Genomic DNA, 26,261 nt, shown 5'->3' with positions numbered 1-26,261 from the left:
CTCTTTTTATGTGTTTGATAAAGGAAGACATCGTTTTCCTTTTACAAGAGCACTTCCTCCTCATACAAGCCGGACACGTGTATTTGTTCAGAGGGGGTTTGTTTACTTTTTTCAGGACCAGTGCCATTACAGACAGTTGTCTAAGGAAAAATGATTGAAGGTCCTGTAGTCTTTGCCCCAGGTTGTATAGAACCATCATTATAGATGTGTAATTTTCGCATAATCCGTCAGCAGTGCAGGGCATGTCGTGGCAATGTCACTGCACAGGATAGAGGAAAAACAAACATGTAAATATAGAGAGCTAAAGAATGATCGGGGGCATTTTTGGAAAGCTATGCCTCTTCTATTGACATTCAGTTTGGATAAGTGTAAATGGAGGACACATTTACTCACTAACAAAACAAACAGGAGTCTGGCAGCGAGCGTTGAGTTGCTTCTTTGTTTTGGATGTCATGACAGTCAGTATCCAGGGTAGTTTTCCAAGAATATAAAAACAGAACTTATAAAGTGAAGCTGAATTAAAAGTGAGGTCAGACTTCCAGTTATGTCATTAAAGTGACTGTAATGCATCTTTGTTCAAAGATTCATGGAGTATTTAGGGCTGTTTTTGATCGTTTTTTCTCCAAGTAGCAACACCTTAAAACAATTAGAGAAGTAATCAATAATTATGAAAAGAATATATATGTATGCTTCTAACTGTTTAAAGTACTTTGTTATGTAAATGATGTCCCTTGGCTTTTCTCCTCAGTAAGGATCTACCGCATTTCTCTGTCTTATTGGATTTGTTTTTTCTATATTTCCTTATATTTTATTGATCAATATTCTAAATGAAGGGTCTAATGTGACCCCTCATCAAAGCTTATGGTCCTATGTAGTGCTGTCATGTGTGCACTTTTAAACAGATACTTTTCTTCGTCTCAAACAATCATTTTCAGGGGCCTCAAGAGATAGAATATTACAGTATGCCATAAAAAAAAAAGGCAAACAATAATAAAAGCAAAAACAATTTAAGGTTGGATAGTTTGGTGTTTTGGGAAATATGCTTAACCTCTTATCTGAAGGGAGTCTGTCAAATTCATGTGTGAACAATAAATATGTATTACTGGAGCAACAAAGATTTGAAACAGGATCAGAGAGTCCAGGAAGTAACGTGGCCCAGGCCAAGAAATAGTCTGCAACATCACGGATCGTTTTCATGTGAACATGTGAAATGACTGAGCTTTGGAGTTACTAGGCAGACTTTGTTCCCTTTAAACTGAGCAATGGTAGCTGTTTCCTGTAGTTTCCATTCTTTATGTTAACTGGTTTTTAATGAGACATGAGATTGATGATGCTCTTCTAATCTTACTTGGTAAAGAAACCTAATAAGCGTGTTTAAATGCCTTACTTTTCCTTTAATCGTGTGCTGACCCCTTTGATTAATCTTATGACCACCTGGGGGGTCCGAACCACAGCTTGGGATCCACTGCTCTGGTAGTACATAATAATATGGTCTGTGTGTTATGAAATGTGGTTGATAATAAGGTTGTTCGTGCTTTACTGTACTCACTGATCTGTCAGACTTTGGACTCACTGCTGATGAGTCAGTTTCCAAGGCAAAGACAAAACAAAACACTCTTACATGAGATCTCTTAATGGGAGGTAAATATAGCAACAGTGCCAAGTGTTTAGCCGGATGTGCACTTTGACCCAGCCACACTAACCCAACGTAAAAGCTGTAATAAGGCTGAATGACCTACTGTCACGTACTGTCTGCCAGCTATGTGTGGGCTGCAGATTACAGAGAAATCTCAAGGTTGAACACTCAGCTATATGCTCTTTAAACCAATATTGTTCCACAGTCTACACAGGAGGATGGAAATTTCCCTCACACTTGAGGAATACCCTGCTGTAAAGCCAGCCCGGACCACACACTGAGTACCTGGTGTTTTTCAACAAACTATTCCAGGTTTTCTGTGGGAGGAAGTCCCTCGCACCGGGCGGCTGCACCTATAGGGAAATACCTTTTCTCCAGTTACTGTCTCAAAGTGACACATCAACTGTTTGTATTTCACAACTGAGGTTGAAAGACTTCACACACACACAATTAAAGGGGCACTTTGCATGCCAGAGAGGGGAACGACCTGTCGTCTTTGACGTCAGAGTCGTGATGCGACACAAGAGGATTCCCTCTGTTGCTAGGCGACGGGGGTAAACACGGGGGTTCCTCGTGGCACACCTGCGTTTGAAGTCCGCCACGCTGTCAGATCTCTACCTGTTGCTTCATCACACTGTTGAGTAACCATAGCTATTTTCCATTGACAATAACTGCACAGAGACACCTGCAATAAAATCTGTAACAATAGGGAAATGTTGGCATGGTAACCAAATAACTCTACAGGGGAAAGGTGAAGCTTTATATTTCACCTGTCGAGGACATGACAAGGTTTATTTGTTTTGTACCAGGTTAAAGGGAGTCCCTACAGGTGGAAATGACTAAATATTAAGTGATTTATATCACCATGAAACGTCCCACCTTGTTTGAGTTATTTAAAATGATGTTTAAATATGCAAATGAGGCATTACCTAATTAAACATTTCATACATGTCTGGAGCATAAATCTGAATATTTGATAAAGAGCCAGGATTTATACTCGTTTTTTGACTTATTACAGTGAAAAGTTTTACTATAGAGCAACCTTTAGATAGATATCTTTGTACAGTAGTTCTCCAAAATGTCATTTGTGCCACACTTAAATATAAATGTGGTTTTATGGCTCGATTTTTATTAGACGTTTTATCTTATCGTATTTTATTTCCCCTCTGTAAAGCGTCTTCGAGCATTTGATACAAATAAAAAAAGAATTATAAAGTATCCTATGTTTGTATCTTAGCTGTCATGCTTAAGTATATTATAATCTGTTCTATCGTATCGCATTGAGTCAGAAAATTGCCATAAAAACTATTTTTGCCGTGGTTTTATATAAATCAGTCTATCTAGGACGCATTAACAGCTCTGTTGGTGGAATGTGATAATAAATATTGTACTTCCAAGAACCTTTTTTAGGAAGTGAAATTTAAAAGACAACTTCTTACTTATTTATTACAAAGCATAATGTGACTAATCAATGCAGAATGATGTGGGCTACAGGATAAGAAAGCAGTTGAACTTCAACAACAAATAAATACTCTACATTAATACATATGCTAATATAACACTGGAGGGATTAATTCCGCTGAACACTTCTAATCTTTTATGTACAACTTTCTGATCTTGCTTCACATGATAATAATCTCCTTCATATTTCTTTAAGATTCACACCATTTTTACTGGAATGAGGAACCTGTGTCGATAACCCTGTGGTTAATCATAGATAAAAGGGAACCTATTTATTGTAAATATTTGTGAACATAGGAGAGGATGCCTATGTTTTGCTGTAACCAAGCCTTCTGTAAGCAGTCCTGCAACATGGGGCAGATGTCAGGTCTCCCCTCTCGCTCCCCAGAGGTTGAATTTACTCTATGAATGCAGCCTTCTCATCATGAGCCAAACACTATATTCACATGCTCTGCCAAGCATCACAGAGACTGTTCCCCAGTGAGGGAGAGCTGTCTGCTCAACCAACGGCTGTGCTGTGGGGATTTCATGACTTTAAGTACAGATGATTAAATGATCATGTTAGTAGCTGTTGTAAAAGTGCCGGTATGTATGGACAATCCAGCAGCAGAGAACCTACTAACACCAGACTGTTCAACAATGTGATGCAGACGAGATAAAATGTAATCCGAGTAGGCTAGCAGTCTCATACCTGTCGTTCAGATCCCTGCTTGATAGGACAAGTATTTACATGCAAAACTGCACTCCAAATCGGGTTAGCTTTGGAGACATGCTCCGCAACTCTGCAAAGAGTTCAGTGAGCTCACTTTGCTTTTTCTCCAAATGCAGCAGATTTACCGACTTGTTGTCTCAATTACAGAGAGGGAAATTCAGGTATTACTCTACAATTTGAGATGTTGTCTCAGAACCGTCCATGTGCTGCTGAAAGAAAGAAAAAAAGAAAGAAAGAAGATGCAGCTGAAGATAAGAAACATAACAGCTTGCATGTTTCAGTTACAGGCCGGTTAACCCTTTACTTGATCTTTATGACTATTGGGAACAATGAAAGATGAATTACACAGCATTATCTTTTTAGAGACTCATTTAGTCCCCAAAAAAGGGACCTCTGGTTGGTATTCTACAAAAACAGGCCCGTAAAAGAAGAATCGAATACTAATATTACTCACAGCAACAGCAATGATAGAATCCAGCATGAGTGAAAAGGACAAATCTGGCAGTTCAGTTCATGGTGACATTCAGCACCTGCTATGAGTGAATCGCATGAATAGAGGGTATCACAGTCACCTCACAGGACAAACTTAAGGAATGACCTCATGTAGGACCACTGCAGTCTGGCTTGGCATGAACAATAGCTAGTCTGTGCAGGTCCATCCTACTTTTCTCTCTAGCATGTCTGCGACAGCTGACCACAGCTTGAGTCACATCCTTCCCTGCTTTCCTGCGTGTTTACGGAGTGCCGGCGCTCAATAGCCTATGATTTCACGGGCCTTCAGTATTGAGAGTCACAGTGTTAGCAAAGACCTCCAGGACGGGATGGAAAGAACCATCCAGGGTTTGCTACAAACCACAAGCGTAATACAGGAAGCCCCCTCCTCTGTCTCTCTCTTTCTGCAGAATATTTCCACTCCATTCAGCATTCCTCTTTGTGGGACAGGTGCACGCAGATGACAGCTAACCGTGATGACTGCAGTGACATCACACACAAAATGACGCAGGGCGGAGATGGAACAGTTTTCTCTAAATAGACATTTAATGATTTAAAATGTGTGGCTACAGACAGGGAAAAGGGGAACATGTTCTGGGGATGGAAAAGAGGGATTTTTAACTGGTACTCCGTTGACTCTGTTGACCGTGCAACATAAACTTCATCTTTTCTGCAAAGCCAAATGTAAAAGGAGGCAAACGAATGAATAGCACAACAGCCGTGCAGGCGGACATTGCTCTGGCATGTATCAATGGCATCACATTGCGGTGATAATTCTAAAAATAAAATAAAAAGCATTTCAATTTACAATCGTTGAACAAATAACACTGAAGTTCAAGAACATGTGACAAATATATACAGATAATCAACGAATAGGAATTGTGGCAGAACGAAGCAGCTTCATGTAAAAAAATATCCTACTCCGATTGACAAAGAGAGTTATTGTGATTACAGTAACTTTAAATGAAAATGTAACATACTCTTTAAAACGTTTGACCCATTCTGATGGATTGTGAGCATCTCTGTGCTGTATGTGTTGGATGTAAACATTACTCCTGCTTTTCTTGAAGCCACACAGTAGTAACACATAATCATTATTAGTTATTCTCATTAATTGAAGGCTCCATCTAATGTTTGCATTGATCAGAAATCAGTAAAACTTTAACAAATACTAAACAAAAAAAAGAAAGTCCTGTGTTCTCATGACTGACACCTGCCATTGATAGCGCATTAGCCGCTCCACTCCGCCCCCTCTGATTTCCACCTGCCTACTGCCGGCTGAGGCGCTGCCTACTGGGTCCGGAGCTGGTAATCTGAGGAGGAAATGGACAAAGACTTAATCAAATGTACAAAAGAAAAGAGAGAATAGGAGAGAAATCAAGTGTAGGCAGCTGATGCTTTCCACCCAGAATGAATGGAATACAAAGGAAATGAGATGAGGATGTTTGGCAATTAGTGGCAACATTAGCAAAAAGACCAACATGTGCAACCTTGTTAAGTCGCTATGAAAATCAGGGAAGCTCGACCAAAAAAAAGTTCACTTTCTCACATTTTGCAGGACGTTGCCACATTGCCTCATGTTGTAGTGTATCCCCTTTCCATAGAACCGCATCAGATCACGGCTGATTCCCACCACATTGCACTGCATTGCCCAACTGTTGCCTAAGATCTGCACATATGGCTGTTCGGCTACGAGTGAACTCTTAACCTACCTCCATTTTGGGTGATGTAGCGCACCCACGGCAGGGCCTGATATCCACTCTTCTCGATGATCTTCAGGTAACGCACCTGTGGAGGGTAAACAAAGTGTAATGACCAAGAGGAACAGGTGTCTGGTCTTATTTTTAAATACTAAATTCAGGCTGTTTTTAGGTTTGCACATCATTGCAGAAGATGATGCAAGTTGCTGCAATCTAGTGTGTTATCAGGGTCATCTAATAACACAATATTTCAAAAGGCATTTGGTAAAACTAACATAAACATTTTCCATTTGTAGTCTAAATATGTCCGATGCAGGGTCACAGAGGTCTGGGGCCCATCCCAGCATGCACTGGGAGAGCCAGGAAACAGCCAGTCTATCACTGGGCTTACACATACAGACAAACCAAAATATAAATATGATCCCAACAATGGAACATTTGAGCAAGTCTTTGCACTGTGAACAAAAAATAGATTGAGTGCACACTGACACATGGAGAAAAGCAAACTATGTCCATAAAGAGACCCCAAACAAGCCCCTTTCATAGCACTGTACCTAATTCTAAGCAGGTTTTGAGCATTTAGTGTCTTTAAACTAACATTATTTGTAAAATCTAAGAGGGGTTAGAGCATTATGCAGTTTGATTGTCTATGAAAGATGATACTTATACAGTATTTTGACTTATGAGGCTCTGTTGTGCCTACATCCTCAGCAAAGGAGCTAGCTACAAACTTTCAGAGCCTCCTTTTTAATAATATAAGCTAATATTTAAACTACTTTTTCAGCCGCATATGCCTTCAAGCATGCAGAAAGCTGTAGTAAGAGTGGTGTTGTTGATGAGGAAGTTGGCAGTAGTAAAAGTCACACTAAGAAGAGGGAAGCAGATACAGAGCAGCTTTCAAGGCACTCACAAAGTGAATTTACATAACTGTTTTCTTGGGCGCCTGGAAGTGAACAAAAAAAAAATGCACATCAGCATTATCATGATACAACTTTCACAAGCCATTAACCGATATTTCACCAACCCAATGTTACGACAGAGCAGAATTACGAGAAGATGTACTAAAAATATCCTGCCGTCCTGTCTTTCACTCAACATGATTGAACATTGTGTTCTACCAGGCATGTAGGAGGAAACTGTTCAAAACTGAGTTAGCAACAAATCATTTCTATCAATTCACCACATTTAATCTGAAAACTTACTTTTCTGTGTTATATTGTCATCTATCGTGTGCAATATATACTTATGTACAATTTAAGCATTATTTTTTAACAGTTTGCTTATGTTACCGGCTCCTTCCATACTCTTTTAAAGACACTACTTTTTGTGCCTTTTATCTGCACTGTACCTTTGCTGCTGTAACGCTTAAAAAAATTGTGGTAGCAATAAGTCACTTGGCACTACAAAAACAAAATGACAGACATATCATTCATCCTTCTGTGCTCTTTTAGGAATATCCTTCCCACAACATTCCTGCATTTTGCTAAATAAAGAATAAATACCAAGTCCTGTGAACTAAAAAATTAGCAGGAGTGAAAGCACTGCCATTTTAAGGGCTGACACGACCCCCTCTCTGAGAGATGCAGCCGTGCCATGTCTCCATCACTCCGGTTCCCAGCCGAAAGCCGGACAGACACGGCAGGAATCTGTGGGCCCAGTGTCGGCGAGCCTCTGGTAGCGGCCGCCTTGTTATTACCTTCCACTACAGAGTGAGGTCAGAGAGAGAGAGCACCGCGGCCACCAGACACATGACGACAAACACATAGACTTGGGATCACCGAGTCTGCTGGCACAGCACTTCTCCCTGAAACCGGCAGCCAAACGTGCAGTCGAGCTGACCGTGGGTACGCAGTCAGCAAAACGGCATCAAAAGCCATCCTCCGCAAAATATCATTATGGCTTGTAAGATGAGAAGGGGGAAAAGGAGGATGTTTGCTGTATCTCGTTCGGTAAGTACAGACTACATGTGTGGTCTGGATTCTTAAAGCTTTTAGGAGAAGTTTGTCCCAAAAAGCAACATGTCTCGGTGTTCCTCAGCATCACCTAAAGACAGGAGATTGGAAAACGACACTTTATTTGAATTCAGCCAATTGTCGGGCTTCTCCATTTCTAGTTAAATGTTTTAAGGTGCAGTTACGTGCATCATACACACTTCACATGTGCTCTCCTCTACACTTAGTGGTGGAGTTAAGAGGAACTTTCTCATGCTTTGATATTTACATGTGTCTAATTAAGCTTCACGGCCTCTTCTCACACGTACAGAGTGGTGATACTGGCTGCATTAGAGCCTGAGACCCAGTCTGCTGTTGCCCTGTAATAAAGAAAAGGTTAAAGGGCCTAGCGAAGAGTTCGATGGGAATATGGCTCTTAAACTGTTGCCTCTGAGATGGTGGGCGCACCACAGTGTGATGCAAACACTGACACTGTTTTTATGCATTTGGCTTGACGGACAGATGTACTGTGGAGGCCTACAACAACATGGGAACTAGTGAACAACTAAAACTTAACCATACATATTCTAGGTTGAAGCCAGTGGAAAACATTACATGACATGTCACTTCTCAAACAAATGTGATTCATAAAAATGAAATTTACACCTTACAAGTTCATATCGATTGTAGATAAGCTGTCACATGTTTTTATGACCCTAATGAAACATCTCCCAAAGGAGCAATGGAGTTAAGAACCAGAACATCTCTTGGGTGGCTTCTAAGAAGATACAGATGATTTAATATAAATCAATCTTGACATTTATCCAGGTTTGTATCAAGGAAACTATAAATTACATAGATTCTCTGTTTATTACATAGGTTTAATCAGATGTGTTTTATTTAGGTTTGTTCTAGAGTACAATTTTGAGAGACTTGAACTTTACTTAGTAATTCCATTTTATGCTACTTTGTACTTCAACCCCACAACAATTCAGAGGTAAATCGTGTACTTAACTCCACTCCCTTTTTTTTGTACATTTAGTTGCTTTACAGATTTGGATGAATGACGTGAAACATAATCATCACCTAAATCAGACTACCCTACCCTGTAGCATACAACGTCATTAACACTAGCTGCACCTTCACCAGCTTTGATAACACTTTAATGATCAATAACTATAATCAATACATATCATATATATTATTCTGAAATGGACCAATCTGCAGAACGATTACTTTTTGTACTTTAAGTAGATTTTGATGCCAATACTTTTGTACTTTTACATTTGAATTCCGAACGTTTGCCTGTAACAGGGTATTCCTACACTCTGGTACTTCAACTTTTACTTTAATATCTGAATACTGTCTGATGTCTTTGCATGTTTGTTTGAAATGATCTTATTAATATGATTAATTTTTACGACAATGACCGCCAAGCACTTCTGCCCAAAGGGTGTGTCGAGATTGAGGGGAACAAAAAAAGACTCTTGTGTTTGAATACAAGCAAAGAATGGAAACACAAAAAGAGGATCTATCGACCAAACCGATGAGCAAGTCTGATCCAGTTCTACAAAGATGACACTGTGTATATTCTTTCTTGTTTTCATATTCACTTATCCTTTATTTTTTAAATGTTTTATATTTTATGTCAAATGTTTTATAAATGGCTATTGTTTCTAAAAGTGCACATATAGATTGTTTTATATACAAGTGCACAAAAAGACGCCCACCAAAAAAGCAATGCGACAACAATATTTTTATAAACTCGTAAGTAAAAATGTCATTCATAAATAAACCAAATCTTAATTTAAAAAGCACTATTATGGGAATTATGGATATGCGTTTATCTAATGGGTATGAAAAAGACATTTGACTTTGCACTATCCCTGAAAGCACTTGCTTTCATTCGAGCATTGGTTAATTTATGGATTGGAAATAATCAAGAGGAAGAAAGAGATGAGTTCTGACAACTGCCAAATTATCTTCGAAAATGGCCAGAATTCACGACTGCCAAACACAACCCCAATTAAAAGTATCACATATTTCAATTATCTTGGGTTCAAGCTCTTCTCGTTTCCGAGTGGGCTGCTTAATGTCCATACGACTTAATGAGGTTTCATTAAATATCAGCATAGGAAATGTGGAGAAGCTGGAAAATAGGACTTATTTTTTCTAAGAGCTTTGCACAGGAAGCAGGGAAAAGGGGAGTAAATAAAGTGTGTTTAAAGGAGGGATTGAGGTCTCAATCAGCTAAGAACAATACATTTAAAGAGCATTATGTTACAAAACATGCTAAAGTAAGTTATGAAATATTGAGTTTATATACCCTCACAATGCTATAAGCCTTCATGGCTGCTTAATCCCGATTACTGTACAGAGAATAACTACTTATTTTTACAGTTTTTTTCTAAAAGTTATTACTCTGCTCTACTTATGAAGCTTAACCAACCATTTCCATATTCTTAAAATGATTTGAGGAACAACATTTATTACTTATCTAACGTTCCTTAAAAATATGTCATTTATTTATAAGCACGTTTGTTTCAAACTTCTGGATTTAACATCACATCTTGCTTGAGAAAAAGCAGCACAATGTCAGTTCTGGTTATTGCAACACTGAGGCAGATGTATGTAAATGTACCTATGGAAAACTAAAACGTTTTGTTTTTGGGCAATGATGTGATATTTTCAAATGGAGTTTGTCAAGGTGCCATTGTTTCCTCACATCAGGACATGGGAAAACTTAATTTTGTGTTTCTGTGGGGCAACAATGTATAATCACAGGACAACTGTGATTATACAGTCAGCGCAGCACATCTGTGTAAGTCTGCGGTCAGCAAGTTTTCATTCAGACATGAAGAAAAACATTAGCCTCTCTCTTAGTGTCATGGGAATCACAATCAATTTCGAATGAATCTACTGACCTGTAAATAAGAATGACATTTTATATCACTGTGTTTAACACACATATGCAGAGGCCAACATAAACTGATGAGCAGCTGCTTTCTGGACAGAGCTGTTTAAAAGTGCTCCCTTACTGCCCCCTCTGGCCAAAAACAGGATATAAATTGCGTAAATTCTTTCTCTAGAGAGACAAGAGTTTATATGAAGGACAGGGCTATAAATTATAAATCCAGGATGACAAGGAAACAACTGACAACCACCAGATATGTGGACTACGCAGGCCTTTGTGATAGTAAAACAGCAGTCCAATAGATCTTGCCGAGCACCTGCTCCCAGATGATTTACTCTATTGGAATGATTTTAAAAAAGCTTGGACTGTAAACAGTTTGTACATTTTCCTGTCATAAACACCTTTTTTAAATAAAATGTTGTCTAATGACAAATATATGTTCACCTTATCTCATATCTGGACGCAAGCTGCTGCAAGTAGGTTGGACAAGGTAATTGACAAAGAGTTACACAGAGGTCATGTGTGTGTTGGAATGGGATGTACCTGGATGCCGGAGGTGGTGAAGTATGGGATCTCAAACTTGACACTAATTGGTGGCTTCCCCTCCTTGTCTTCAGCCTCAACGCTCGGCAGACCGAAGTGGGCTCGCATTAAATACTCCTTTCCACCCTGTGAGAAAAACAAACAAGAAATTCTATGAAGCAAAACTCTGGAAACCTCTTTTGTTTTTAACACTAAATGGAGTGAAATGATTTAAATGTTCATTGTAGAAAATCGACCATTTTTCTTCACCATGAAGACACGTAAACAACCAAACCGCAAACGAATTTCTTAGGGTATTGCATAAAAACCCAGATACAACATCACAGTCATTTTAACCCTCTGTATGACACTGATGAGTCATGATTTCCGCTCACAGGGAAGGACTTGATTGACCAGACGATCTCGCTGTTCTCAGGCACCCATTTCACGCTGCCCACCGTGGTCTTGAATTTGGGTGAGTCAGCGTCCGTTGGCACAGGAATGTGGATCTCCACGTTGTTGGCCGTGGAACGCCTCTTGAACTGACTCTTCGCCTGAGCAGAAAAACAAGAAAGACAGGTTTAACACGATGCCCCGCCCGAACACAGTTTTAATTATAACCTAATTACAGTATTAAATGTGTATTAAATAGGGTTTGACAGGCATGAGAACAAAATACTGAACATTAAAAAACACAGTCCTGAGAAATCATTAGAGTGTATTGTACTTCTGAGGTGCTCAACATACCTCGACCCAGCTTGAACTGCATTACGGTCAATAACTCTTTACTTTTTCCTTCACAACTTTTTATAGCACAACGGTTTGACAACGATAAAGATGTCGCTATAAATGACTTGATTGCAAAAGTGATCTACCTTGATCATGTACTCGATACGACTGTGGGAGTGCTTCTCAATGACGGACTCAATCCAGATCAAAGGCTTCACCTAAGACATAGAAACACAGGTGCTAAACACAGTGATCATATCATATGACACAGTCCCCACCTGGTGGATAGCAGGTGAGACTACAACCAACAACAATATCAGGGTTACTAAAATCTATTTTTTTTAAAAAACTTGGCAACAGTTTAAAAAAAGATTTGACCAATTATTTCGAGACTTTGAATTAAAAATATCAAATAAAAAATGACATAGAAAGGGAATGTGCTTAATAATGCTTATTTTTCTAATTTAAAAAAAGTGATGCCTTTAAAGACTTTCAAAGAATTCCAGCAAATAGTTAAGTTTGAAGTCAAATCACTTTTTGTGCTCTCAGTGATGTAATGAAAATTAAGGGGAAAAACACACATTGCACAACATTTAGGGTGTGTGGGGGGGGGCGGATACCCTATGTAGTTTTGCAACTTGTGCTTAGAGTACGGATATATACAGTAGGAATCCGGCCTGGACAACATTGTTTAAGGTTGATACTGATACTGCTATTAGGGAAGTGCATAAAATCCGATCGATCAGATGAAGCACTAAATGTTTAAACTAAACAACAACCTTTATCCATTAAACGGGTGTCGACCAGGATACAAACAGATATTTTACAGTTTAATGTAGAAATATTTCACTTCTTTCCTTTGTTTGATCTATTTTGTTGTTTAAGCACCTAGAACATTGGGTTTGGTCTGGGGAAAGAGATGGAAACATAGTCTAACAAGCAGCTCTATAACTTCAAAGATGTATTTTATGAATAAATCCGGGCACTAAATGTTTAAATGTGGTTGGTCACTGGAGAGATTTCTTGGGAAGCACATAGCATTGTTGCTACAGAGAGACCTCTGCTCCAAAGTATTACTTCCCCTTCCCACAAGCTTACTGGCAGTCCTGTTGTGAAACATTTATTGAAACTGTGATGCCCATTTAAACTTTCTTAACCTAAAGTGCTTGCTTATCGGCCTCCCCTTTTTCTCAATACCTTTGATTTTCCAAGTTATGTCATGGGTATGCTCTTGGCATTTGAAATACACTTGGACTGGTTGATGTTTTAGAAATTATAATACTCTCTTTAAGAAAGGGCAGGTTTGGCCGAGACATCATTGCTTCCAGGTTGGAAGTGTTGTGTATTAATATTAATTGAATGACTGTGCCTTCCAAAAATGTTGTTTTAAGCATCATTACTCAATATAAGCTTTCAAAAGGGAAATTTAGGATTTACAGGTTTTTTTAAATATTACCGACAAACAAACCAATAAATAAATAAAGCATGAAATAGCACATTTAGTCATCGTAGTTTATCTATTGGAATCTATGGTCGTGATTCAACTGCTGTTAAAGGAAAATGCTGCCGTATTTCCTATAAATGTGATCAGTGTGACCACATGGTAAAGGTTTGCAAAAACAGGGACTCACGCAAAACCAGATATGACAGGATAATAAACATGTTTTTTATGAATCATTTCTCTCAGACCAACAGAAAGTGTACAAACAAGAAGCACGCTATAACAACTAATATAGCTCGGTCATCTTTCCTTGTTACAACAATATTTTGAAGTCCAAATTGAATGACTAATTATTGTGAAGCCCTCTAACGCTTTCTTTCTTTCTTTTGAAGTAGTCAAGAAGGTTGACTTGTTACAAGCTTGACAGGGGAAATGTTCCTTGTACTCTGATTCATGTGTTGCTTTACTGCCCTGTAAGGCATGCAGGGAAATGTATTAAATAATTACCAGCCTGTGGGGGGATTTGCTGCTCGGCAAGATCTATTGGACCGCCAGACCCTGCTGGTGGATTAAACTGGGGGCTGGAAGGTGTCTGACCTAGAGTACTCACGTGAGTGTTGAGGCGATAGGACATGAGTTCAAACTCTCCATCGGGAGGAATGAAGGAGATGGTGCGGTCGTTCTCAAAGCGAGACAGACGGACACACTGGTGAAACTTCACATCCTCTAGCTCTACAGATTTACTCTTTCCTCCTCCAAGATAACACAAGAGAGAAAATTAAAAGAACAAAAAAATAAGTATACTGTTCCTCCATGTCATGAATTTAGAGTTATGAACACTTCACATCTTTACATTTTTGGCCTTTTAAACATTGGGTTTTCAAATATGCATGAGGTATAAATACATCTATCATATACGATGTAGTGCAATGTGTACCAGGAAGAACCCTCCAATTGTCACTCTATAGTTGGAAAGGGTAATTTATTATCATCAAATGGTCCATCAGGCAGCTCCTCCCAAATCCCAAATCATGTGTTAACACAATATTACAGAAGTCTGTAACTAGGAGATTACTCACTTCCAGTATTTTCAAACAGAACCTTGTCGTTAAGGCCGAGCCGCAACTCAGGCATTCCCGAAAGGAACACACGCATCTTGATGGAGCCAACGATCTCACTACGTAGAACATTGCCATTGGCACTGACCTGTAAATAACGAGATTACAATGTCACATAGAACCCCACAAAAGAAAACCTCACTTAACGAAAACTCTCACAGCCGCCAACAGCAAATACAGCAAGATCAGCGAGCTTTTGTTGTGACGCACAAAGGGAGGAAGTTTACAATCACTGTGACTGGCATTCCTTAAGCAACACAGTAATCCTAAAACAAGGAGTTCCTACCAGGAGGTTGACTGACTCAATGACGTCCAGGAAGACTTCGTTCTTCCTGTACTTGATGCCCTCTGACCTCCAGGAGACAGCGTTGGTGACTGTGGCGGGGGGTCGTGGGGCGCCGGTGTCTAGCTTGTGTCCCTCCTGAGTTATGTATCTGAGAGTCAAAAATGTAAACACTGAGGGGAAATGGACTGTCTGCAGAGGTAAGTTCCCAGAAAGCATCAAAGAAGCACCAAGAGTGTCATGGTCACGAAGAGGTAAAATTGTCTGACTTATTTCTGAACATGGAACACTTGGGGGAAATCCAGAATTAGCTTGCTACATGCTCAAACCACAATATTGTGAGTTCAAACGGCCATTTACAGTACTCATCCAGTGATTAATGCTGAGTACAGTAAGCTCCTATTGACTTGATGATTTATAGAAATGACAGGATAATACCAGAAAGCTAAAAAAAAAGCTTTCGTTTGTTCCTGATGTTTCCTGATCATTCGAAAGAATTAACAAAGTTCATTCAAGCTTCTTAACTTTGATAGCCAATCAGATATCCATTTGGACTCTAAGGAAGACTGATGAACAATTGTTACGTTTTGGTATTTTATATACTAGGCAACAATCAACTAAGAATCGCAAAAATAATCAAGAATGGTAGTATTAATATATAACATCTATAGTGAATGTATGTAAAGGTGATTGCAGTGAGGCTATGGTAAAGAGGATACTCACTCCTGCAGGATTTTGCTATCAGTTGTCTGAGGATAGCCAAAGTCCATCAGCTCATCCATCAGCTCGTATATGATGACAAAGTTATCTCTGATGCTCTCCTCCTCCAATTCTTTGAAATACTCGGAAAACACCTGAAGAACAGAAAAGATGTTTTATAATCCTCTTTGTCCATCAATGTGTGAATATAAATGTAATGGATTCATATGTTTTGTTTGTTATCTATACTGATGTTGTTGATGATGTTGGTTAAAGCATGCAATCCTACCTGGACAATTTTGTACAAGAAGGAGAAGACCAGCGAGACGCTAGCATTTTTCTTGGATGTTGCAACCACTGTTGTGAGGTTAAGAATAAGCAACAAATGTTGAAAATCAAAGCAGGGTAGAAAACATAACACAAACTGTCAACAAGTTGCTTGGGTAAAAAAGGCGTGCAGTGCACCAGAAGGATACAGTAGAGGTTGTTGTGTTTGATCCACATGAAACGGACTCCCCCATGGGCCAGGATTGGAGAGAGGGTCCCCTCCTCCTCTTTGTCCATCAGAAGGGTCATGAAGTGCTCGATCTCTGACATGTCCACATCTCCCCGATAATTTCGGCACACCAGGACCTGAAATTCAATTGGAAAACATTTAATTTATGCAGCTTGCAATAACAAGATTACTGAATGTTAGCAGCAGATGCAGTAGTTAAAACATGTACATACAACAGTACTTCTGGTAGTGCTGGAAACACAAAAACTATCATTGATATATAGTTATAATTCTGTAATACTGCTCACAAGTACATTTACTTTTGGTACTTTAATTATGTTTGAATGCTGATACTGTTGTACTTTTACTTGAGTAACATTTTGTTTGCAGGACTTTTACTTGTAACAGAGTATTCCTACACTCTAGCACTTAAATAAGTACAAGATCCGAGTACTTCTTTAAAAACTGGTGGTCAGTTGCCAATGGGCGATGTTACCAATATAACCAAAATGAAATATACTATCATTGTGTTTCCATTCATTTAGACTCTTTAATCATCGTTCATTAGAAAACATGATTGAAAGATCTGACATTTAGATGTAGGCCTCTATGACATTACTAGAAAGGTTTTCTTTTTAAGTAATAAACCTAAAGAAAAAAGTAAAATCTTCAATTTGTCCTTCAAGCATCTACTTTGTATAAGATGCACTATGATGCAAATGTGATGTAAAGCACCTGTTACTTTCAGTTTAACAGAACTGCAGGGGATGTCAAACCTGATTCTTGTGGTAAGAAATGCAAATCGATTAACCACTTTAAAGCCGAATTTACCAGAATACACTCACGGTTAACAGTTAACTATATGAAATGTTTAAAATATAAGCAAAATTGTGTGAAACCACAGAATTGTGAACAGAGTTTGACATTCCCTGCTGCTAACAGCTGATCACCTGTTTGTTTTCTCATCGCTACGTGGCCTAATATTTTCAGTTAAACCATCACATGAGACAGATCTCCATGGCTAGGTGAATTGTAGTGGCATTAAAAAAAAGGCAAAAACCTTAACACTGCATATGAACCTATGCCGATGCAATACCCACTGCTGCAGATCAATACACATCATTATCTGTCAACGAAGAATGTGTTAGCAAAGCTGCTAGCTATGCTAACGACAGGTTAGCAACGTTAGCAGGCTGTACCGTTACCTTACCTTTCCTTTTAAATCCAAGACATACACCGCACTCGCAGACATCTTGAACTAATCTATGCGAGCTTAGTTCAGCTCTTTATTACCAGCTTAATGACAATGTTTGATAATAACTATTTAAGTGCTAAAATCAAAGGACAAGCTTTCATTCATAATACTGAAACAGGGAAAAGCCACCCTTCCCCGTTTGTCACACCATCAATGCATCTAACGAGGGCCCTCTTTGGAGCGGGAGGAAGTACTGCACCAGAGGTATGATGGCCATACTGTAAACTGCAATGTAGTTATTACATAGGCATCCAAATGTATGGGTTGAATGGCTGATATTTTGATAATAAGGCAGAAAATAAGACATAAAGGTAGTAAAATTAGACAGACAGACAGTCAGTCAGTCAGTCAGTCAGTCAGTTCAATAACCACAGGCTGCATAACTTTTACTGCAAGTTGTTCTTTTACTGCCGTAACCCCCCAGAATGTGGCTGTCAGCTAGAAACACTGTAAATATCATTCCTGAGCTTCGGGTTTGAATTTGATAGGATGATTTCCATTTTGCCTGAAACCAAACATGTAATTCTACTTTTCGACTACAAGGTTATCTTTGTGAGATACTAATGAATGACCCCATGAACAGGGGTGGGAAAAGTACTCATTTGTTACTTAAGTAAAAGTAGCAATACTACATTGTAAAAACATTTAGTTAAAAGTACAAGTCCTGCATTCAGAATCTTACTTAAGTAAAAGTACAAAGGTACCAGCATCAAAATATACTTGTAGAACAAAAGTAGTAGTACTCCTTATTCGTAATGGCTCATCGTGTTTTTATCACAGCCTATAACAGATCATTTGAATACACGTATATACTGCTGCTGGATATCTTAACCTATAAATATATGCAAACATTTATTTAATCATTTATTAAATCGTTTTTATTTTGAATTAGCTATTATTCTTAACTTAAAAGTAAAAGTAACTAAAAGCTGTCAAATAAATGTAGTGGAGTAAAAGTAAAGTAGCATAACATGCAAATACTCAAGTAAAGCACAGTTACCTCAACATGTTATTTAAGTACAGTACTTGAGTACATCTAACTAGTTACTTTACACCACTGCCCATGAACAACATATAAGCAAAAATGAGTGAACAAAAATGCATTAAGTAAAAACTAAAAAATGGTGACTTTTGTAACCATGGTAGTACTTGCTTTATTGTGGTCTGAATGACTTCAGTCCCACTGAAGTCTTCGCTGCTGCATGCTGAAACTTGTTATTCATTGACGTACTGCAGCTTGATTCACTCAGCATGAGGTCATTCCATATGGCCCCCTGTCTGCGGTGGATTTGGATTTACCTGCATCAAGTAAAATATCATCACCAGAACTTGACCGATTTCTGCCTTCAGAACAAAAGCCTGCAGAGCTGAAATCAGTCGAAAACCCAGTGAACACCTGTTTTGTTTAAAAAATAATGTTGTTCTAACTGTTCCTGTTGTTTTTTTGCTGCAGTGCTTGCACTATTAAATACTTTTATACGATTTTGTTTTGAAGAAAGACCGGAAGTGGGATGTGTCGCTGGGTTAATCTTCATGCGGTTGAGTCTGGGAATTCATACACAACTACTTGGAAGAGGAATGCAGCACTCGTAGCCAACCATACTGTAAGTCTACTTTAATAACAATTTCATATGTTATTTAGTTAAATACTCCCATTGCTGTCAGTGTTATTAATTATAGGTGTTCCTAAAAAGTGTGACCAACAGCAAAGCCGGTTTTATTCAGTATTTAAGTAACCAGCTAGGCTAACGTTAGCTCTCTCCCGTCGTTTGGATTGACTTCAATTCTTCTTTTAAACGGATTTTTATTCCATAAGATAATGTTATATCTTTCGGCATGAGCTTTATTTTGTGTTGTCACCTTGAAGCTTGACATTGTGTGTTGTTTTCACCAATGAACAAATGTCTCTGCTTTAAATGAACGTTAAACGGCCATTTGTCTATTATTATGAAACTATCATCAGAATTGTATTTGACTGCCCTTTTTCAGATATACTAGAACAAGGTGCTAATTAATAATAAATATAAAAACGCCAGATGCTTTTCAGTGTGTCTGAACAGGAGTAATTGAGTCAGAGATGGTCCAGGAGGAGGTGATGTAGTAGGACTGGTATGCAGAGGTCTGACATCAGCCAAAAACTCTCCGAAAACTGAAGCTGAGTTTACTCGGGCCAAATAAGGAGGAAAAGTGCCCAGATACTTTGTCTGGGCACTTGTAGGTGGAACATACTAATGTGGCCTAGGGTATATGATATAATAAGTCATACAGTTTAGATCTACTAAAATGGCGTTGTTTTGGTCGCTGTCACTGTCAATCATAGACTGTCAATGAGATGTTTAATTCATTGTGTTGTATTGGCATGATTGTAATAGAGCATGATTGTAATAGAGACAATATTGCCATCCAAGTAATTAAGAGATTAAATAGAAAAAGGTACATTTATCTTGCCCGTACTCTGTTTGAAGACTTCTTTCTGTAAAATGCATAAGAAAAAGTGAAACATGTCCATCGCATTTCCACAAAGTTCACAGTGTTTTAAATGGTTTGTTTGTTTGTTTGTCCAAACCCCAAGCATATGGTTTATATCTCCATTTCTCCTGCAGTGAATCTTAAGGAATCATCATTCCAGTCAGCACATAATGGCTGGCTTCAGACAAGAGGATGTGGAGGTGTTTTATGAGATGGAAGAGGAGCTGGGCAGGTATGTTTATTTTTCCTCTCCTACTTTGTCTTTTTCACACCAATGTATGTGAAAACATTGGTGTTAAACCACTACTGTCATCAGTGTAACAACTGTGGTCAGGAACTATTCACACTCTAACATGTATTAAGAGCTGCCAGTTAAGCAATAGGGACAAACATGATGCTTTAGGTTATTTTTTATGCCACATTTAAAGGACATCAGGTATTTATGAAGTGCCATGTGAATCTAAACGCTTACCTGTGTACTTACTTTCTTACCAGTGCTTATAGTTTGTACATCAATAAATAAAATAAATCTCATAAACAGTGCCGCTGCTAGCCATTTTGGTGCCCTAAGCATAATTCCTTCATGATGCCCTCCCCCCCCCCCCCCCCAATAAAAAAACATTATGAGTTGTGATGAGTGAGTGGGGAGGGGAGGGGGGAGGGGAGAGGGGGGCACCATCGGTACCTTTGAGTAGTATGCCTAAAAAGTGCCTCATATTTCTATAGTCTACTGAAATAATTTCGGCCTTATAATTATTATGACGATTTTTCATTAGGCTATTTTTGGTGGTGCCCCCTCGACACTTGGTGCCCTACGCACAGCGCGTAATGCGCGTTATGGGAGCGGCGGCACTGCTCATAAAGTTGCTTGAGTTGTGTTTGAGATGCATTCTGATGCCAGATATGAGCTGCAGTCTACCAAAAGCATTAGATTTGATGAAGGCAAGAATATGATATACATATACAAAGCACATTTAATAACCTTTTTACAATATGCTTTTATAGCTTGTGACTGAGGCATCATATCTTTATGGTTTCCATTAATTTTGCTACCCAAGCTACTTTTTGCTGCAGTAATGCAGCAAAGCTATTGTGTGCGCTCATTGAATCCTCTGCCCAGTCATGCTTTATGGAAATATTTTCCCCACCTGAAACATTAGTGACTTCTTGTCGGTAAATTAATTCCATTTTTTTAAAAACAGATTCTATAAAACAAAACTGTATATAATACATTTCTTTATTGATTATTGTAAAGAACTATATCTTTTTAGCACCAAGCCTCAGTTTTAAAGTTTATCCACATAATGCTTACAATAGCAACAGTAATCTTTTTTCAATATTAATTCATTACTTAGTCTAGTGTTTCCCAACCTAGGGGTCAGGATTTCCAAATGAGCCCACAAGATAAATCTCAGAGGTCACAAGATCCCTGCGAGCATTTCCTCTATGCTAAACCAATTATTCCACAAACTAACATCCTTGAAATGTTCTAAAACTAATGGAAACTGTGTGCAGTCCAGTCCAGTGTAGTAAAAAGAATACTTATTTCATATGTAAATAGATTATAATATATAATTATAATTAAGTTAGGCCAGAAGAAACCCAAAGGGCCAGGTAAGGTCTGTGTTATCCGTGTTTTTTTACGCTTATTTCTTCTCCTCCCTGCAGTGGACAGTTTGCCATCGTTCGTAAATGTAAGGAGAAGAGCACGAGTATTGAATATGCAGCCAAATTCATCAAGAAGCGGCGTCTTTCCTCCAGCCGGCGGGGGGTGAGCCGCGAGGAGATTGAGCGCGAAGTCAACATCTTGCGTGAAATCCAACACAGCAACATCATCACCCTGCACGACATCTTTGAAAACAAGACGGACGTGATCCTGATCCTGGAGCTGGTGTCCGGAGGAGAGCTGTTCGACTTCCTGGCTGAGAAGGAATCTCTGACAGAGGAGGAGGCCACTCAGTTCCTCAAGCAGATCCTGGACGGGGTTCAGTATCTTCACTCCAAACGCATCGCTCACTTCGACCTCAAGGTCAGTTCTCTGTGTGGTTTGGACGCTTTGTTAGTGGACTCTGATCCAGCAGGCGTAGTTGACATGTCAGTGAGGATTCCCGTTGAGGTGTAAGAAGAAGTTTATGTTGTACTGGAAATCTCCCTGAGGTGTGCAGAGAGATTTTTCCATGACAGAGACAGGCCAGGGCTGCAGAAGTCTGTCATGCTGCCCTGTGAGTCCTTGCTGCGTGCTGATACTAACAATACAAAGATGTTTTATGCTTTTCCATTACCTGTGTGGCACTATGAAGCTCATGAAACCTATCTGTTCATCATATTTAGACGTTTTTTTTCCATGTTAAAAAAGATTTGAAAATGTCTTAGACAATATATCTTGGTCTTATAAGTATGTACATATGACCAACATTTTGGCTCGTACACTCTGTGTCCCAAAGATAAAAGGGTGGAAAGTGTACAGCTTCAATATACAAACCTTTTGGGTTTTAAGATAAGAAAATGTAAACCATGTTGATGGCAAACCAAGTTTTCTTTGAGAATATAGAAGGGACATAACATGTTTTCTCTTTGTCTGACTCTGTTTTTGAGACTGTTATTGGTTAACTTTAGTTCCAGGACAAACACGTTGTGAAGAAAAAAGCACTCACTTAGCAAGACGTTGTTTTAATGTGAATGCAAACTTGGATGGTCTTCTTGTAACAGATTTTCCTTTCTTGGCTTTCTGTATACGTAATCCTCTAATGTTTATTCATTTGATCTTTCAGCCTGAGAACATCATGCTGTTGGACAAGAACGTCCCAAACCCCCGGATCAAGCTGATTGACTTTGGGATTGCTCATCAGATTAAAGCAGGAAACGAGTTCAAGAACATTTTTGGGACACCAGAGTTTGTGGGTGAGTTCAAGTTTATTTCACACGTAAAGTTAAAATGTTCTGCTTTAAAGTCTTTGAAGTGTTGTGCCTGTGTGTGTCCTCACGGGTTAAACCCTGTGAGTTGATGATAGTGCGTTTAAGTCCTCCACATCTGGTCTGAATTAAAGCATTCCTCTGTGCTTACAGCTCCAGAAATAGTGAACTACGAGCCCCTTGGACTGGAGGCGGACATGTGGTAAGATGTCAACATGTTGTTTCTGAAGCTGTGTTTTGACCTGTGTGACCGTGTTGATTCATGTCTGGTTCTTCTCGTCTCTGCAGGAGCATCGGAGTGATCACATACATCCTGTGAGTTGTGTTTCACATCACCACTTGTTGTTCACATTCGTTCAAACTTCAATAGCTCGCTCCTCAGCCGCTAAACAAACCCTTTTATCTGTGTTCCTGCAGACTGAGCGGGGCTTCACCATTTCTTGGGGAGACAAAGCAGGAGACCCTGACGAACATCTCAGGCGTTAACTACGACTTTGATGAGGAATACTTCAGCAACACCAGCGAGCTCGCCAAGGACTTCATACGCCGCCTGCTCGTCAAAGACCCCAAGTACGAACCTTTTCGGTTATCATGCTGAAAATTAAACACCACATTTCTGTAGATGTATACAGTTTTAGCTTGGTCGTTTGCTCACTGGTGGAATATTTTGTTTTCAGGAAGAGAATGACTATTAATGACAGTCTTCAGCACCCCTGGATTAAGGTGGGTGTTTTCTCAATAGTTTGTATGGTGATTGTGGCCATAAAGCGTTCTTTCATCGTCAAAGAAATCTTGGCTTGTTTGATAAACACTTACCAAAACTGCAATATCGACAGTTTTGTTTTTAGTAAGTTGAAAGAGTTTTAGGAGAAAACCGCACTTTTAAATAGAACTCTTTTTCAGTGCCTTCGGTTTTCAGCTCAATGTTTTTATTTGATCATCAAAATGTTTTAAATCATTTCCCATTTTTTAATTGTACAAGCATTTTCTTGCATTATACTCAAAATAACTCAGCTTTAATTACAGTTTATGTATCGCAAATAATATTGTTATTTTGATCCGCAAATTGCAATCCTTGTTTTAAACCTTTGCATATTTCCTTCTCCAGGTGATCAAGAGGCGAAATGTCCGCCAGGAGGAGAGAGACCACAAGACTGAGCGGCGTCGGCTGAAGACGACCCGTCTGAAGGAGTACACCATCAAGTCCCACTCCAGCATGCCGCCCAACAACACGTACGTCAACTTTGAGCGCTTCTCTCAGGTCCTGGAGGAGATTGCAGCCGCAGAGGAGGGCCTGAGGGATCTGGAGCAAAACCAGCGCTCATGCCGGGAGGACGTGGCGGCGCTGCTGTCCATATACGAGGAGAAGGAGGGCTGGTACAAGGAGGAGAACCACAGCATCTCCACCGACCTGACCCACATCCGCCAGGAGCTGCAGCGCACCCAGGCCCAGCGCAAGAAGAGCCAGGAGGAAACCCGACTCACCATGCAGGCCGCCAACATCCTCAAACGCAAGTACGGGCGTCTGGAGAACCGCTACGAAGCTCTGGCGGAGCAGGTGGCCTCCGAGGTCCGCTGGGTCGAGGAGCTGGTGAAGTCCATATCTGCAGAGAAGGACGTGCTCGGCAGCATGCCCTGAGCCGGGCCGACTGCCAACACCGACTTTGATTTTCAAGCTCCCTCCGGCCTGTCCTCTCTGCAGACACTGCGGCGAGGTGGGTCAGTGTTCATCATAAGCTACGTGCTGCTGCCATCGAAGAACACTTTCCACTCTTTTTATGTCGCGCTCGACAAACCAGCAAGAAGCAGAGGCAATCTTTTGAACCCATTCCCCCATGAAGAGGCTCATTCCTGTGTTTTTATAAGTTAATTTATAATTTGAGAGATTTTACATACTGTTACTTGTTTAGAATTTGAAACTTTATTGGCTTTTTTTTGTTTTTGTAAATTTTCTTTGCCTGGTTTTATTTTTAGAATCATAGTTACTGTACGTCACAATGTGCTGGTGCTGTAGAAGCTGTGGACGTCCGCTCTCGCCTCAGGTTATTGCCCAGTTACGTAAGAAGGCTTCACAACTTAAAGCTAAAGCAGGTAAATAAATACCCATCATCAAGGGTTTTTATTTATGCGCTTACATTTCAAATTAGAGTGCAGCAGAACGTCAACTCTAAAGGATGCAATGAACTCTGGAGCACCCTTACGCTTTTTTACAGAGCTTTGATTTTCTAATGAAAAGTTCCTCCAAAGACCAACCTAGTTTATTCTAATTACAGGGAAAAAGAGTATTAAATAACTTGCATTTCTTGCGTTGAGTTTATTATTGACTTTCAGAGTAACAATAATAAACTTCTACGGTTTAGCAGACTTTCAAAACCAAAGTGTCAAGGGGCTTCACAACAGAAAACACTCTACAATATAGATGCTAAGAAAGCAAATGCAAGCAGACAATAAGAGATAGAACTAAATTAGAAATGATGTTTAAATACAAAAAAACAATACAAATATGGGTCTGTTTTAGAAACTTTTGATCTGATCACACTTTCATAAGTACCAAATGACATGGTTCTTTCTAGGACCTTCCTTAGAAATCAAACAAATGTACGTAAAAGTCGAGCTTTACCGGATTTCAAATGTACAAACTCATCTCTGCAGTGCCTGTAAACTGATTGACCGTATTGCCTCATCTGTCATCGAGTTATTGATATTTCTATCACATTGCTCCATGTCTTAAACTGCAGCCTGTGCTCAGAAGCCTTGTAAACCAAACAGCGTGCATGGAAACTCTATAAACTGTAACTCCTGTTAGTGGTCCTCATCCCAACCATCTCTGCAAACTCGATACATTCCTCTGATAAGTTTCACATCCAGGCAACACATTCCCCATGTAAAGCATAGAAAGGTGTATGATATATGCAGTAGTATTTTTCCAATAGAGAAATGTACACTTAATTGCACTTGAATGATTATAGCAATGTAAAACAAATCTATTTTAATCTGATTCTAATGTTTAAAGAAGCTGAAATGTCTGGGCTTGTTTCAAATAAACAAAGTTATAACTGTTAATAATAAGTATTCATGTGTTGTTATTGTGCGAGTGGCAACTCACTGTTCACCTTTTATACATATCTGTTATTTGTGCCTTGTTTTGTCTAGTGGTGGAAATGAACTACATTTGCATTTAAATAGTATTGCACCAAAGTACAATTATAAATAACTGGTACTTTACTTAGGTAACATCATCATTTAACACCTCCTTTTTCATTATACCCATTATATTACATCAACTAGATAAACGCTGTGAAATGCTGCTTGCTGTCAGTTGTTGTTTACAGAAAAGACTACATGCAGGTCTTTGGATCACCAATATATATCCACCAATCAAAAAAGCCTCACCTATTCTGCACCTGGTCTCCTGTACTGGGGAACATTGATAATGGGTAGTGACTGAATGAAAGAGGCCCTCTGCTGGTGGTTCACCAAAATACAGCAA

The 26,261-nt window shown here is 39.3% G+C and overlaps 2 protein-coding genes across 4 annotated transcripts; one reads left to right on the top strand and one right to left on the bottom strand.

The window, feature by feature from the left end:
• Positions 1–4,825: 4,825 nt before the first annotated feature.
• Positions 4,826–17,569, bottom strand: ap1m1 (adaptor related protein complex 1 subunit mu 1). 3 transcript variants are annotated; one of them, XM_063886252.1, is made up of 12 exons: positions 17,345–17,569; positions 16,115–16,271; positions 15,928–15,995; positions 15,663–15,793; positions 14,943–15,090; positions 14,618–14,744; positions 14,149–14,294; positions 12,244–12,315; positions 11,764–11,922; positions 11,390–11,515; positions 6,014–6,089; positions 4,826–5,614 (listed from the first exon to the last, which is right to left on the bottom strand). In XM_063886252.1, the coding sequence occupies exons 1-12, from the start codon at positions 17,384–17,386 to the stop codon at positions 5,592–5,594; spliced, it is 1,275 nt and encodes a 424-aa protein (XP_063742322.1). In that variant the 5' UTR covers positions 17,387–17,569; the 3' UTR covers positions 4,826–5,591. The 3 variants fall into 3 exon arrangements, with proteins under 3 accessions (XP_063742322.1, XP_063742324.1, XP_063742323.1); XM_063886254.1 differs by having other exon boundaries at positions 14,149–14,288; XM_063886253.1 differs by having other exon boundaries at positions 14,149–14,291; positions 17,345–17,568.
• Positions 17,570–18,874: 1,305 nt separating this feature from the next.
• On the top strand, positions 18,875–25,840 carry dapk3 (death-associated protein kinase 3). The gene is made up of 9 exons (XM_063885139.1): positions 18,875–18,993; positions 19,993–20,090; positions 21,527–21,887; positions 22,630–22,759; positions 22,925–22,973; positions 23,060–23,086; positions 23,189–23,341; positions 23,449–23,494; positions 23,880–25,840. The coding sequence occupies exons 2-9, from the start codon at positions 20,029–20,031 to the stop codon at positions 24,408–24,410; spliced, it is 1,359 nt and encodes a 452-aa protein (XP_063741209.1). The 5' UTR covers positions 18,875–18,993; positions 19,993–20,028; the 3' UTR covers positions 24,411–25,840.
• The last annotated feature ends 421 nt before the right edge of the window (positions 25,841–26,261 follow it).

Source organism: Eleginops maclovinus, chromosome 6 (genome assembly GCF_036324505.1).
Source record: "Eleginops maclovinus isolate JMC-PN-2008 ecotype Puerto Natales chromosome 6, JC_Emac_rtc_rv5, whole genome shotgun sequence".
Classification (NCBI taxonomy): Eukaryota; Metazoa; Chordata; class Actinopteri; order Perciformes; family Eleginopidae; genus Eleginops; species Eleginops maclovinus.
The sequence above is the reverse complement of the archived record's forward strand: the minus strand, read 5'-3'. Positions and strand labels throughout refer to the sequence as shown.